The sequence below is a fragment of the Manis pentadactyla genome, chromosome 5 (assembly GCF_030020395.1).
Source record: "Manis pentadactyla isolate mManPen7 chromosome 5, mManPen7.hap1, whole genome shotgun sequence".
In the NCBI taxonomy this organism is placed as follows: Eukaryota; Metazoa; Chordata; class Mammalia; order Pholidota; family Manidae; genus Manis; species Manis pentadactyla.
In genome coordinates this window covers 43,695,784-43,712,473 of record NC_080023.1, presented here as the reverse complement: position 1 = coordinate 43,712,473, position 16,690 = coordinate 43,695,784, and the positions used below count along the sequence as shown (strand labels likewise).

General features: G+C 43.3%; 1 protein-coding gene across 4 annotated transcripts in view; it reads right to left on the bottom strand.

The window, feature by feature from the left end:
- KIT (KIT proto-oncogene, receptor tyrosine kinase) overlaps positions 1 to 15,472 on the bottom strand; it is an 83,924-nt gene extending 68,452 nt beyond the window's left edge. For 3 of the 4 annotated variants that reach the window (XM_036895214.2, XM_036895213.2, XM_036895215.2), the window contains exon 1: positions 15,296 to 15,471. In XM_036895214.2, the coding sequence (XP_036751109.1) occupies positions 15,296 to 15,362 (67 nt within the window). In that variant the 5' untranslated portion in view covers positions 15,363 to 15,471. Of the gene's footprint in view, positions 1 to 15,295 lie in introns of all 4 variants that reach the window. The other variant, XM_036895210.2, reaches the window with a different exon arrangement.
- Positions 15,473 to 16,690: the final 1,218 nt, after the last annotated feature.

Here is a 16,690-nt window from a genome sequence, read left to right as displayed (position 1 = left end):
CTATTTTCCAGAATTAAAAAAAAAATGTGTCCAATATGTCCATTGAGAAAATTTTACTTATTCCTTATATGGCTTTAGGAAAATGGCTATTCCTAAAAGCAAGGGTCGGGAAGAGGCCAATTCTAAAATTGTAACCTGTTAGTATGCAATTTAAATCCACGGCCAATTGAAGGAAACTCAAGTTGGAGGAAGGAAATTTAGTACTTTTGGAAATCTAAATTAATATTATGTCAAGCCCTGGCAGCACTTTTTTCAAATGACTATAATTAGAGACATGCAAATTTTTCAATGGTGAAAAAACTGGAAGAGAAAAATGTACATAATTAAGTAATTATTTTATCTTTATTATATTGCATTAAAAGTATAAATGTGGTTTAATGCTTTTAAAACTATAGAATAGCATTATCTCCTTTGTAACTCAGGGAATATCACACCAAAACAAAAAAAAATAGCAAAAATATGTCACTTTTTCATACAGTTTCCTGAGAAATAATAGCTTAGATATGAACTTCCTGATACTCAGATGATTTCAACCATTACATTTTGGCATAAACAACAAGCTTAGAAAGCTAATGCTAGGGAGGCTGTAAAGTGTTCAATTCCAGTTTTCAGGCGGTTATATACTCTAACTTTTCTCTATATAGCATATTTTATAAACTTATTTTGGAAGAAAACTATTTTCAAGGCAGTTGCCAGTGATTTAATGTTTTAAGACTTTGCTACTTCGGTCCTGATCTGGAAGACTCAAAGGTTACCAAATTTTGCTTTAAAAAGCCTACACAGATTCCAGCGGTGGTTATAGTGGTTAACAGTATAAATAACTGTCTTGCTCCAACAATAAAGACAGACAAATAGGGCAGAACCAAAAACTCACAGGCATCTACAGTGAACCAGGTGTGAAGGTATCCTCAGGAACCCTTTATATCAGGTGGTGGGGATGAACTACCAACAGCTTCAAGAATTGCCATTAGGTAGTTACTAGAAAGCTCAGAGGGCCATTCTGAGGACACCCACAGAAACTGGCAGAGGATTTTGCAGGCTAATTTCATTAATGAATGCAGAGGGGATTATGACCCATGTATGTGCAATGTGCTGGAATATTCTGCAGTGGGGGAAGGCTGATCCCCATGACCTAACAAACTAGACAAAGCCCCATAGTGAGGAGAAACCGCTGGAGATAAATCTAAATGAGCAAATGAGAAAAAAGGAAATGTTCAGATGGGTGAGGGATTCAGAGGGTGGCAATGGGGACAAAAAAATTAAGATATTAGGATGTAAAAAACAGAGTCCGTATTTTTTGCCACTTTATGAGAATACTTTTAAGTAGGTACTCTGGAACTGTAAGGCTAGAAAAGCTATACTGGCCCTACTGAAAGTATAGGAAAACTCATAGTGAGTAACAGAAAAGAATCACAGTTGAATTTTAAATAATTGAAGAAAAAATAAGCAAATCATATCCCTAGTATGGACAATGAAATTGTGCCAGAAAGACACAAATTGAAAGCTATAATGTAATATTTCAAAATGAGCTAAAAGAAATTAAATAAATGAAAACTATAAAAACCAGCATAAATCAGAATTTTAAAACTCAGAAATGAGTTGAAGAAAAATGAAGATTTGAAATGGAAGAACTAAGAATTAAAAGCAAAAGACAATCATTCCAGAAGTGAGCAAATAAAAGAACACAAGAGCAAGTAAAATTAATTTGCCTTAAAAGAATTAGAAGACAGAAAGGAGGAAAAGTTTTAAATTCAAATGGATTATGAAAACATTAAAAGGATTTGAGAGAAAAGTGGTCAATATAGAAGACAGGCAAAGAAGACCTAACATACACATAATGGGAGTCCCCAAAGTCAAGGAAGAGTAGAACAAATAGCAAAAGCTATATTGTAAGACAATTTTACTGCGGAAATTAAGAAAACACTTGAAATTACATATTAAAGTGGCATTTCATACCCCTGGAAAAACCAATACAGCATGGTCAACGCTATAACACTACTGGAATCGAAAGAATAAAGGTAAAAAAACGTTCCTTTGGGTGTCTAAGCAAACATACCAAGTGTGAGGGGAAAAAATAAGATTGTCAGAAGATTTTAATTACACTTTAAGGTAAAAACACAGTAAAATATTAAAAATACTTGAGCAAAGAAAAGATGGGGGAAGGATTTTATATCAGCCAAATTGACTTTAAAAAAAGGCTTCAGGCAAGCTGTTCTGAACATGTAATTCAGGAACTACTTCCCATGAATGCTTCCTGAGGCACCTATTAGAAGCTGAGCCTCAGAAAACCAAAATGTCAGGAAAGACAGGACATATGGGTTAGTGGCAAGTATTACTATATATTTACTTGCAGAACTAAGACTAAATGGCATTAATAAAGGAGACAGTAGAGTATGTGACTGTTGTATATTCTGATAAAGTAATTTTAGTACAGCTGTCAGAAAAATTAGGGGAGGGAGGATTATCTGAAAAGTAGAATATGCTCAGATTGCCTTATAGTTAGTTAACTAGGAGCAAAAGGATCCTACCTCAAATCCCAAGCTAGGGGGAGAAGAGGAGAGGAAAGAACAGGCTACCAGCTAATTTAAATGTCATAGTAGGAAGCCAATAGACAATAGCCATCCAGAAAGAGCAAACCAGGGGCATTTGTAAAGGTAGCGGTATAAAGTCAACCATTAGAACAAAAAACACAAATTGTTGCAAATACCCCAAAGGTATACCCTAAAAAGTGAAAGAAAGTAGAATGGTGGCTGACACACTATCTATTAAGTCATCTTTATTTTTTTAAAACCCAAACTGAATAAGATAAAACCTCTACATTACAAATGTACAGGAAATGCAGGAAACAGAGAACATGTTCACCACCACCAGAGGAATGCCACCAGCAGAATTCAGTCTGTCAAAAAACTGCACAGGACAAATACTCAATTTCTTCAAAAAAAATAGGGGAATAGAATCTACAAGTAGGAAATGCCTTAAAGGCCGTATCAACCAATTGCAATATGGGGATCTGATTTGGATTCAATCACATATTTATATCTTTGTATATTTACGTTTATTTTAAATAGGGGAAATGTGAATACTGGACACTGGAGTTACACTGATTTGGAAGGGAGTGACACTGTCACTTTATGTTTAGAAAACAGAGTCTTTGATTTTAGAACAACATACTGAAAATACTTACAGATGAAATTCTATGATGCTTGAGATATGCTTCAAAGTAATGGGAGGCTGAAGTGGACAGAGGTAAAGCAGAAAGACTGGTTGTTGATCCAAATGCTAAAGCTAGATGAGTATATGAAGGTTCATTACACTATTATCTATGTGTGAAATATTCCATAATAAAATACATATTTTTTAAGTTAATGAGGTTCATTTCCACTTGAAATAAAATGGCTGCTAATAGGTTTTCAAACAACCCAGAGAATAGCCTAGAAGTCGTAGGCCCCCAAGTTTTTTTTTTTTTTTTTTTAACCTTTCCCTGGTCAACTGACAGCAAACTTAAACAGGGTCTGTTTAAATTTAGGCCCTGAAATTCTCACCCAAAACAATAGATGCTGATTAATCAATGATGATTACACTGAATGAAAAGAATTCTCTGGCTTAGAAACTAGTTTTTTCACAAACTGAGAACAAATAAAGCAACTGATTTCATAATTACTTAAAGTCCCAATACTAGTATACCTGAAGCTGGTAGTTCAATCAAAATTGTTAACTGACATCCTGTCAAGCATTTGAGGAATCCTCCGTCCTTAATGCCTTCAACCAAAACTGTGGTCACTGGGGATGCCTTCTCCCAGAACTCGAGAGGGTACCACTTTCGGTCCCTCAACAGTATTTACCTTGGATTCCCTCCCAAGGATCAACACAAACATTACCAAAGGCAGCAGGGTCCTACTCCACAGCCAAGAATTGACAGAGTAGGAACTCTTCAGTGCTGAGTAATTCAACATGGCAATTCTTATTTGGACGGAGTCCTTGACTTCAAACTGGAGATTTTATCACTAAATGGACCTCTGAAAAGCCATCGTCAGGCTAAAACACAAGAAGTCAGATGAAGTCAACCTGATGTCACCTCACTTGGGCCAGCTACAGTAACAGGACAGTTGAAATATGATGTGCAATATGGCTGACGGTCATGCACAGTGTCAGGCACAAAGTGCCATCAGTGGCACACAGGTATTAAAACCAAAGATGGTCAAGTTTTAGCAAGAAAAAAGATGAAAGAATTTAAACTGGAGGTGTAGAACCTCGTCTTGGAGACATACCGAAGAGCATTCAGCCTGGAACCCTGAAGTGTCTCTCTCAGCTGTGAAAAAGCATTCTGGTATATTCTGGAAAAAGTGGTTCCAAACCTACACACTGATGTCACATTTTGGCACATTAAAGGCTCCAGAGTACTGAAGACACCTACCTGTGTCCCCCAGTGTTGCACACGATTACTCAACCCCCTTTGGTGGGTCCATCATGAGAAACGCCTGCAGAAGAGGCTCCCTCACAGAAGCTGCAAAGACAGCAGCAGTGAGAAGCTGGAACAGTGGCCACAGCGCAGCCCTTTCCAGGGCAGGACCTGACAGAGAGGACTCCAGCGACGGACACCCCAAAAAACCCTTCTGGGTCAGCCCCTACTCGCAGGCCCTTCCTCCACACCCCATCTCTCTCTCTCCTTTCCCTGTTCTCTAGCTTTGCCTCACTGGCCCCTCCTTCCCAGGGAACCCAGTCCCTCTGATCTTCTGAGAAAACTTACCTTTTTCTGCTTCCTACTTAATTGATCGGAATACTGAACTGAGTAAGTCTCAATTACCTGCTTTCTATGAGAGACCCTAGAACATTCTTTTTTTTCTTTCTGGGCTCTTTGTGAGCCTGGGTTTGTGACAAAAAAGAATTCACTATAACTTAAGTTCTAAAAGGACACGGATTTTTCTGCCTGGTGTCTTCACTGCTGTACCCCCCAATGCTTTAATAATTACTTTTTAACAAATCTATGAATTCCTGGTATAGGGTCAACTTAAAATCTACTAGAAGGGGCGGCCAGAATGAAGCTGTAAATCTTCAGCACCTCAGTTTTATGGCCGGAGCTGCTGTTCTGGGTTTCCCATAGGGAGAGAGAAGTTGATTACTGCCTGCTTTGGGTGCATGTCCCCGATGGCAGGCCACTCCAGTAGCCCTAATGGCATCTACCCCCTTGGTCAGCATCTCTTTAGAAGACAGTCATTCTAAAACTAAGGTGATCATTCTAAATCATAACCCTTGAAAATGCTGGAATGTAAATTAGGCTACATATTCAGATCTACTAAAAAATTCATAAACCCTTCTACATATGCTAGTTTATTTTAAAAAACAGGAGAGGGGGGTACTTTTTATGAAAGTGATGCATTTTGGTTAAGCTAGAAATGTGTCTACTATTTCCCGGCAGTGAATATACTGACTATACTAACATATAATACTAAAGATATTTAAATGTCCCAATTAACCATTTTCAAGTAGCTATTCTAGTGACGTATTTGGAATTAAGAATCCTGGTTTAATTTAACAATGACAAAAAGCCCAAAAACCAGTCGATGAGGATTTACTAGGTCATTTCTTAAAATGAAAATCTTGCCAAGGTACATTTACTCAACATCAGTCATTAAAAAAGAAAGCTACATTGTGCAATTTAGGATGGTAAAGCACTTAAAACATTTTGCAAACTACACAACGGTATCACTCTAACAGTACCCATAGCTTTTCCAGTAGAATGCTCAAATTTTAAAACGTAGTCTTTTCTTTTTTTAAGCATGCACTAGCCTAGCAGAATAAACAGAGCCAGTGCCATGGGCCACCTTTCACACTTCTGATTGCCTGCAAATGTTTCTCCCCAGAAACCGAATCTACATTACATTAGATGCCTTTCAATAAATACTTACTTCCAATAAAAAGACACTAAATAATTTCCAAAGTTCCATGTGATGATGCCTCCTTTGTTCTAATTCTGCTAAGCAATTCTGATTACCAGTCTACACAGGCCACTATACTTAAAATTACTGGCAGCCCTAGATTGTTTTGAAGAATTTTGTAACATCCTTTGAAAGAACCGGAGTCATCTGGGGTAAAGCCAAAAGAAGTGGGATGCTTTGTCCCACTAAAGAACTTAAAAATAGGAAAAAAAAAAAAAAAAAAGGAGTAAGGGTTTCTTCTCTTTTCATTTTCCCTACTAATTTTTTTCCACTTGGTCAAGAACAAGGTATTCCCTGGCCAGTGCCATCACTCACAACGTTTTCCTTAAGTCACAGACTTCTGCCTCTCCAGCCACCTCCTCCCCAAGGCTCAGTGGCTTGAGGAAGGCAGTAACCAGTGCCCCTAATGACCTTCTAATTACCTCCTAAAACAGGGCTGGGAAGCCAGGGAAAAATCTCAACATGTCCTAAACCACACAGGATGCTTATTCAAGGTGTGGGGGTTTTGCTTATTGCTCTTTTGTTTTGTTTTGTTTTGTGTTTAATGAATGAATTTATGCAGACTGCTACATACTCAGTTTATTATTTCACTAAATATTTAAAACCTCAAAGGATCAAAAGTCATCTGTTGGCACTATTAGATGTTGAACCTCTCTGTGATCTTGGCTAGAGGGGGCATGAAGGTGGTGGAGAGTAAGTTAGGCTTGGAACTTTAAGGAAGTCAAAGTGAATGTCCATGGACCTACCCTGGATTTGCATTGTACATACAATATGTGTAATACATGCTAAAGTAAGATCAGTACTTATCCATTTTTTTAACTTATTTCTCTGAATAAGTAACTACATAACTAGATAACACAAAAATTTCAGCACATATGGCATTGTAGGAAATACTGCAATTACTGAAGAATAAAAATCCAGGTGCCCTGAAAATTATCCTATCTCATCTTCTGCTAGTTTTGTCTCCACAGAGATTTTTTTCTAAGGGAGTCTTTGCCTCACTGTGACCCTTTACTTTGGGTTCACACACTGACCAGTTCCCATGCCCAGTCTTCAAGATTTAACTCAGCTCTCACATCTTCCTTTGAATCAGCCATTGCACTCAAGAAGTATGCCTGTTTGTCCATTCCAATGGGAATGAATATGTGTCCTAGCTTTGGGACCAGGACTGTCATTTAAATCTTACTACAAATCTTCTTACCTTGGTATCAACCTAGTACTTTCCAAGAACAGAAATTAGACTCCTTAAAGGCAAGGATCACATCTCAGATATCATCATACATTTCGACATAACAAGTGAAACGGTGTCGTCAACTAGCAGCTGTGGGATTGCACTTTCTTTTCTACCGCCTTCCCCAGCTGGCTGATCTCATACATGCCATCGAGCCCTGACCATGAAGGGACGGAAGGGAAAGGACAGGCAGGAAGGGAAGTCAGAAGTCAGGATGGTGGGTGAACCAGAGTGAACAGCCCGTCCCCGAGTAATCAAGGGACAAGGACTTTCTTCACCTGTACGTGTCTTTCAGCCTGTGTGCACAGCATGGCTGGCGGTATCTCATCAAAATGACTAGTCAGCTGGGTGATCACAGAACATGCTCATTCTCCAGTTAGGGCAAATTATGATCAATTCTGGACTTCTCCAGACCTCAAACTTCCTTTTGTTTTTCTTACTTTGACACTCAGCTTAAGCTATCATACTGCACAATTCATTTTATGGTTAGATTTCCCCCTCCCCCATTTCACAAAAGATCAATAACCCATGTTTAGGCTGTGGGGTTCTTCATGGATATTTTCAATACAGCCAAAAATTGTGAAGAGAACAGTGAATCAGGTTAGAGTTAACCCAGACTTTATGAAAAACACTCTAACCCCAAGCCAAGGCAATGAAAAAAGAAAAACAGCTCATTATTTTATTTAGAAAAGCTCTCATACAGGCCCTGAGAGGGTCCTCAAACCAGCAGAGGTGAGCAGGACCTAACCATTTCAAAATGACGATTTTGGTTTTCCTCATAACTGCAACAAAGTCCCCATAACTCACTCTGGTAATGCAATCATTTTCTCCAACCCTTCCAAAGAATTTTCCCACAAAAACTCAATTTCCTGAGGGGCAATATAAGCTACTCCCATTCTGTCCCATTCTTCACTCAGGTACTATAAATATTTGAAGATTGTCATTCACTCAAACTTCCTTTACCTTATCTTCTCCAGGCTTAATAAATCCAATTTCTTTATGTTACCTTCAAAGGGCTTATTTCCCAAAGCTTTAATCAACTCTGTCCTCTTCTATACCCCAAATGTCCATTTTGTTCTCTGAGAAAACCAATAAACATACTTTAAAAATGGCCTAATGAAGAAAATAAATGCAGGATCTTCCTGCTATGTACTTCTTTTCATGAAAATTTACTTTTCATTATATGATTGGTACACAATACACAATTCTTTATAATCCCACCATAATATTATAGAACCATGTTCTGTGAACTTTGGGGTTTAGTTTTATTTCTTACGTGGACCAACCCTAAGAAGAATTTCATTTGTAATTAGCATTATGTCTGCGAAACTGAGTTTCAAGTAAATGCAGCCTGCACACGCTCAAAGAACAAACAGCAGAGCCCAAATCATATCCCCTCCCTCAAAAGGGCTGCTCCTCCTCTTGGCTTTATTTCAGTTAATTTCACAGAACCAGCAGTTCTCCCAGCTGCCCACACCTACAGTAACTCCTGCTCCTCTGCAACTCATCAGGACCTGACACACACTGGGTGCCAGTTAATTTGCCCAGTGAGTTAAGTTCACCATCTTTATCTTCCTCATGTTTATTAAATGTTCTTCCTTCTTTTTAGAGCATGCACCCTGACACCCAGGCCCTCACCCCTTCAACCAAAGGCAATCAAAAGTCTGACTGAACATCCCCCTGACCACCTCCTCACTGACACACAGCTCTAAGCCACGAGATTAATATTCCTCAAAGAGGCCCCTTAAACTCTCCTTTAGATATTTGTACACCCACATTCATAGCAGCATTATTCATAATAGCCAAAAGGAGGAAAGAATCCAAGTGAAAACTGATGGACGAATGGATAAACAAAGTGGGATATGTGCACACATGTACATACACACACATGCATATACATAGACATAAATACACACACAAATACAACATGGATGAACCTTGAGAGATGTTATGCTAAATGAGCAAGCCAGTCACAAAAACAAATACTGAATGATGAGGTCCCGAGGGTAGTCAAATTCATAGAGACAGAAAGTAGAATGATCACTGGGAGGGGCTCGGGGAGGGGACTAGGGAGTCAGCATTTAATAGGTACAGAGTTTCAGTTCTGCCAGATGGAAAGGGCCCTGGAGATGGGTTGCACAATAATGTGAAAGTACTTTACAATACTAAACTTTACACCTAAAAATGGTTATGATGGGAAACTTTATGTGTATTTTACTAAAATTTAAACACACACACACATACCTCTTAGTCTCAGCTGCCCACAGCAAGAGGGTGTCCAAGTTTTCAGAGCAGACTGGTGTGTTTCAACTGGACAGAATGGTGGAGTGAGCAATCCCGGACTAGTAAGCAAAGCCTGGAGGGCCACTGCTGGGGCAAGTCCACCTTACCCTTGACTTCAAAGCTTTTTCAGAATCTGGACTAAACTCAACCCTAAATATACCCTCCCTCCAATGCTGCACAAGGCTAACCAGAGAGCCTTTTCTCTTCCAATTCCCTACCCCCAGCCATCGCACCAATTGAAAGATTTGACAATCCTCAAATAAGACTCTACACCTCTGAAATCCTGCCCAAGCACTTTGGACTTCTTATGACACCAAATTCTACTTTAAATGGGTGACTGCGCTCTTAACCCTGTCCCTCCCCCAACCCCAGCCCATACCTGTTGTCCCTGCAAGAACCAAGGCATAGGAATTGATAAATCTTCATTGAACTAAATCCGAAATGAGCATTTATTATGTTCAAAGCTCTATGCAAGTACTGGAGAATAGGAGAGATGTTAAACAGATATTTACTGAGCACCACTGTGCGCTTAGCCTGGGGCAATGGGCAAGTTCAGCTGGGCTCCTCACCGCTAGTGCAAGCAGTCACAGAAAAAGCTCCTTACTTTCAAGGTGCTTTCACTGCCACCTCCAAAGGTAACAGGGTTCAAGGACCCTATGTGAGCTACACTTGCTTATTCACCTCAAGAAAACGGCCATTTAGACTTTCCCCCTCCAAAACGTCTATCCAGAAATCTGTGTCCCCTTTGATGGAAAGCAAACTGTGTATACAGTTAAACAAAGAACCAAGCAAAAAAGTATGTATTAGCACTAAAGACATTAAATGTATAAACTTCATCTTAGTACAAAAAGAAAAAAAAAAGCCTCTATAGGATCTGGTTTTAAATTGTTTCCATTTTTTTTTCCCCCTCAGACAAAGCTGAAAGGGGAACATAAAATCAGCCTGATAGTAGAGTCCTGGTGCTTTCCCTGTGAGGTACGGTCACTGGGCTAAGCACGTGACATGCATACTCTCATTAGGAGGCTCCTTTGAGGAGCCCTATTTTGTCATCCCCATTTAAAAGATGAGGAAATGAAGCTTAGGGGTAAGATGAAGTCTCATCCCAGACCCCATGGCTGGCAAGTGGCTGAACTGGATAAAAATCCAGGTTTGTCCATTTCAGAGCCCAAGCTCTTAGCTCTAATGTAACATGCCCTGAATGACAACTTAGCTTAAATCTTAAAGTTTGCAGAAGTGTTGAAAACCTGTCAGAAAGGTATGCACTGGAAGATATCTAACAAAAGAGTGTCACAATCAAAATGTAAGCATGAAGGCTAAAGCATAAGATGAATGGAAAAACTAGCAGGTATGAATGTTTTCACTGGAGAAATCTGTAGGTGTTTTTTTTCCTGGGGAAAAAATGTCCAAGATCTGTCTGATCTGTAAAATACTTTACAGATAATAACTATGGCTAATTTGTACTGAGCTTGAACTGTGAGTATGCCAGGCAGCACCATTCTGAAAATTTTATATGTAAAAACACATTTACCAGCACAGAGAGGCCAAGTAATTTGCCCAAAGTCACACAGCTAAAACTAGGATGACCAAGTAAAGTTCATCAATGTTAAGCAACTGCTCCAAGGCCATAGAGCTGTCAGCCATGGAGCCTATAGGCAAATACAAAGGAGGTCTTCACTCCTTCTGTCTGTGCTCCTTCCACTAGGTATTAGTGTGGTCCCATCTGTACTCACTATAGCCCAAAGCAAAATGCCTACATGCCTCAGGGCTGGCAGGAAAAAGCAATATTGCCTGAAGAGCAGGGATCCCATCTAAAGGAGCACAGTTTCCAATTCTTCAAAAGAACAGAGAAATCTAGATCTTGATATACATTCTCCAGATTTTTAAATATTGCCTCAATGTTTTCTAAAAAAGCATCATGTGGGCCAAAAAAAAAATATGTCCATGGGCTATCTGCCTGCAACTTCTCTTTTTTAAGAGTCTGAAGACAAAAGATGGGCTGTCTCATATCCAAAATGCCAGAAATCAGAGCTGCTAGGTCACACTGACTCACAAGTCCTCTCTCCTTTCAAGAAAGATTTACACTGGATTTGCCCTAGATTCAAACTTTTACCTTGGGTGACTCCCTTGTAGGCCCCTCCTCACTCTGGATTTGCAGCCAAGAAATATCTATTCAAGTTACAGAAAACTGCATATGAAATTTCACAATTTAAGATTCCTTCAGATGTCTTTCAATCCCTTTTTTTTAAAGTTACCATACATGAATGCAGTAAAATAAAGCACTTCCCACATCCAAGTCTGTTGACTGTTAAATTAAACTCATTCTAGACAAAAAGCAACAGTCACGTTGACCACTGCCTGTGAGGGGTCCCTGGACTGCAGTCCAGCTTCAAGAATTCCGCTCAGGACACCACAGCTCATTTCCTGGTGTCCTTTTTAATCAGCGGGAGGAGTCATGAGGAAATGAGTTGAACTCCTTACAGCAACTTCCAGCGGCCAACAACAATGGCAGCAAAAGCAAAATCCATCAGCACAATGACATCTGCATGTGAACATGCTCCAGGGGAGGCCCTCAGAATATGCGACACCTTCTGAAGAGCATTTGTTTGGGGGGAAGAAAGGCTATGAGTAGTAAACTGCCGTATCTCATCGTGCCCATGCAGGGTAAATGGCCAGTTACAGGACCCATTCATTACTGGGGGTTTTCTCTTTCACAAGTAACCCTATATAGCACTAAGACCACCTTGATATTTTTGGAGTGGGGGACGGGGAGAATGTCAACCAATTTACACCATCATTTTAAAGATGGCTTAGGTTCATTTCTGAGGGACCCTAACTGGAATAGGGCAGCTCACACCTTAAGCCCTCACACCCAGGGTCAAATGTCTTCATAAACCCCAGGGAAGCTACCATTTAATGATGCCCCCCCTGCCCCCCCAGTGAACACTTCCCTCAGATAAAGAACACTAACTCAGACACCACAAGACAGGCAAATTCTAGATCTTTTTCACCAAAACTGGGGAGGTAATGACCTTGGCCATCCTGACCCCAGAACCTTCAACAATGTTTTACATTAACAGGTACTCATTAAACAGTTCGAAATGAATCTCACTTAATTGATTTTGTTAAGTCATATGAATGAATATACAACTGGGCATATGGGCCCAATCTCAGGCTTCATCACTGATTTTGGGGGGAACTGACTTATCCTCAGCCAGTTTCCCCATCTGTAAAATGGTAGGGATGTTAACAGTACTACCTCCAGGGCTTGTTGAGGACTGGAAACCAGGTAAAAGGCCCAGCAAAGGGCTTGTCCCACAGCTTCCAATTAAAGAGCAACAACCACAGTATCATTCACATGTAATGTGAAACTTAAGGCACATCAGAAAATGAATTATAACAGCACAACATACATGATTTATAAAGTCCTAGGAAAAAATGTGTGGATGAGTGGGAAAGACCGGAATGGAGACACATGAATTTCTGGGATCCTTTTATAAGACTATTCCATTATTTCCAGTAGGATATCTACATTGTAGATAGTCCATGTGTCCAGCTGTGGGGGATGACTCTAGCTTCACACCTGCAGGAACGAGGGGAAGATATGATTCACTGTTCTTTGCAGGTTCATTCTGCATTCTGCTGGGCACAGGAGTTGTAAATATGGGGGCGGGGGTGGGGGTTAGTGCCTCCTAGCCTGAAAAGATAAACAACAGGTGAGCATGTGTGGATTGAGGAGATGGCAGCATATATCACATCGCTCTGCTTTAGCCAGGGGTTGACCAGTAGGATACCACTAAGCGGTCTCTGTGATCAGGAGTGGAAATTCAAGGAAGCAGGAAGGAATCCAGGAAAGAGTTCAGAGAAGTGTAGAGTCTGTCCTCCGAGCACTGCAAGAGGAGGATTTTGGACTCAAAGGATCCTTTATGATACAAAGGCCTGTCTTCGTGAGGCCACTGGGTTCCCCAGAATTTAAGCGACCTGCCCAAGGGCACACAGCTAACAAATGGCTGAGAAAAGGAGAACCAGAAGGGCAGCACAGGCTTTGTCACTGTACCATACTGCCCCCCAGGAGCCAGACCTTAAAATTTTCTTTGCCAAAAATCTAATGGATGGAGCAAGGCTAATTATGAGGAAGAAGGAAGCAAATGATTCATTTCATTTTTAAAAAGGGACACACTGTGTGTTTTTTGAAGCTCCCTACGCCATCCAGTTCACACACCTTAACTGAAATACAAAATGCCAAGGCACAAAGATGTGAGGACTAAACATGCCACCTGAAGCTCAGGCAGTCAAATCAGCCACAGAATCTGGAAACTCAATCAGGATGTCCGCTACCTCACAGATGCAAGGCCCCTCTTCCCCCACACGGAAGCCCTCTCAGTGCCTTAAAAGCCTAGGAAGGGGGAGGGCTGCATCTTGAGACTTTCTGGGACAACTGGCCAGTAGTCAGCTGAGTCCCACAATAGGTCCTAGCGATGATTCCTCTGGAGCCTTTGAATTCCAGTGAAGACTCACTTTTTATCCTTACCCAATCGGGGAAAATGACCTGGGAAGGAGCGGGGCTTCACCGGTTAGCCAGGCGACCTGCACTCGATCGAGCACAAGCGACATGCAGATAAAAAGGAAAGAAGGGACAGGAATCTGACGGAGGGCTACCAAGAGCCTGCAATTCCTCCTTCTTCACCTTCACACCCAAGTTCCCACGCGGATATAACCGGATTTTCACAACAGCTTTAAGATCCAAGTAGATGTGCATAAAATTCCACTCCATCTCCCGCACCCCACCTCAGTCCTCCCCTGAGGTGATATATAGATATCACGTGGGAAAGGAGTGTTGAGAATCTTGAAATTCCCAAAGAAACAGGACCTGAAATTACAGGTCGCAGACACCTTTCGAACAGCTTGCAGAGCCCCGCCAGCCCGGCCAGGCGCAGTGACTGGGCAAGGGAGAACGGCAGCGGTCACGGATCGAAGAATCCCCGCCACCCCCTGGGAGCAGGCGGCAAACGCAGCCGCCAGCCTCTCCGAGGCGCGTGGCAGGAAAGAAACAGCACCGCGGCAGAAAGCGGCGAGCCTCTGGCACGGAATTTATAAAGCAAAAAGTCTGCAACCTAGCGGCTGCTTTCCACACGTCCTGCCCAAGTTGTCCCCGTAGCCGCCACCTCCAGGTTAGCGGGGGCGGGCCCCAGAACTACACGCCGCGGTTTACCCGTGCAAAAGCATAACCGAGGGGTCTGGGGCCTCAGCCTGCGACTGGTATCCACCGGGGCGCCAAGCAGAGCGGCAGCGCGTCCGTCCCCAGCTCTGGGGCACAAAGGGCGCCCGCGGTTTCGAAAGGAGCGGCCGCAGAGCAAAGAAAGGGCTCTCCAAGTTTGCCCTCGGCGCGGATAAGAACCTACGGACTCGTTCTCGGGTGCGCGGGTCACACACGCACAACTTTTAACAAAAGGAAGCAGCGGCCGCGCCTCCCACCGCGAAGATAACGCGCTGGGTGCGAACCCCCAACCCGCCCGCCTCGGCCCCCGCGCACCCTCAACACAAAAACTACCCCCAAACTAGCCCGCAGCCTGCACCTCGGTCTCTCCTAAGACCCCTCGCTGCCCTCAATCCCGGAAGACCCCTAGCTCAGCTCCCCTAGCGCCGGCGGCTGGGGGGCTCCTCGCGCAGGTGAGCGAGGCAGGGCTCAGGAGAGTTCGGGGGACGCCTCGAATCTTCTCAGAAGCTGAGGCGCATCGGCACCGAAGGGCCGGCAGCCACCTCTCTCGACACACCCCAGCGTGCTGGTGCCCTCAGGGCACTGGCTGCGCCAGGAGGCGAGGCCCGAGTGCCCGCAACGCTCTCCCACCTGTCTGGACGCGGAGCAGAAGGAAGAGAACGCAGAGAAAATCCCAGGCGCCACGAGCGCCTCTCATCGCGGTGGCTGCGCTGGGATCGGAGCTCCGTTGCACGTTCCTGCTCTCGCCCGAGTGTGCCGAGAGCGGCAAAGCCGAGCCCCCAGAGCAGCGAGCTGCGGGCCGCGGCCCCTCCTCCCAGCGCCCTCCCACTGCGCGCCGGCCACGCCCCTCCTCGCCTCCCCTCCCTCTCTCGCGCTCGGGTCTTGCTCCCTCGCCGCGGCGTCGGGCCTCCTCTCTTACGACGTGCTAATCCCCTGGGGCTGAGCCCGCAGGGAGGAGGAGGAGAGCGTGCCGGCCTTCGCCGCGCGCTCCCGACCCTGGAGCCCCTTCATCTCATCTCTCCACCCCTCCTCCCCTGTGATGTGCTCGGGCTGCGGGAGGTGGCTCCCGGACGATGGTGGTGCTGCCGGCGCTTTGTGCGGCCGGGCACCACGCGCACGTTAGGGCGCCGGCCCGCCACCTGGCAGGTGCTCCCCACATAATAAGGGTCCGCCTCCCGCCTCTAGAGCACGCTCCCGAGGGAGGCAGCTGGACGCCACTGGTGGCAGAGAGGATGCAGGGACAGGAATTGGGGGCGGGAGGGAAGAACTGAGCCGGACACTCCTCTCTATTGCTTTTAGTCAGGGGGGACCAAGAGTGGCGCCTGGACGGAGGTAAAAGGTTGAGCCGGGGCACGGGGAATCTTTATGCTCAGGATCTACACCTGCTCCTCAACCTACAAGAACACAGTTCGTTTCTATTGGTCGGCGTGGCCTCCGCCCAAAAAGCCCTGCGGAGACCTTCCTGGAGCCCGGCTTTGGAGCGGTAGGGGCCGCCCTGCAAAGTTTGCTCTGGGAGCCCGAGTTTTTAAACCTATTTGCACCAGAGTCCTTATGCTAAGCCCTCTAGGTGACTTTTCTTGCTGTTGTTTTTTTTTTTTTCCTGTACAGTTTTTCTGCCTGTCAGATGAAAGTTACCAGGGTGGGGACTCCGGCGTTCCTCTTAGCCTGTCCCAAGAGCAAAATAATAGTAAAATTCTTTTAAGCCAGGTTCCACTTCCTAGGAAGTACTTTATCCAAGCTAATAATAGTATCTGTATAGGATTTTATAGTTCCTCATTACATTGAATATTATTTCATGCTCACAATGACAGCCTTGTGAGCTAGGTAAAGCAGATAGGTTTATTATTTTAGTTCTGAAAGTGGCCCAAGATCCCATAGCTAACAGGGTACCCAGTCATTTTAAGACTGACTCCAGGTATGAGGAATTTTACCTATGCACTCTAATAAACCAGGGTATTTAAAAATGGAAAACAAATGGGAGGTGCCCATCAGAGTGATGGAACAATTTAGATACACCTAGTCTTT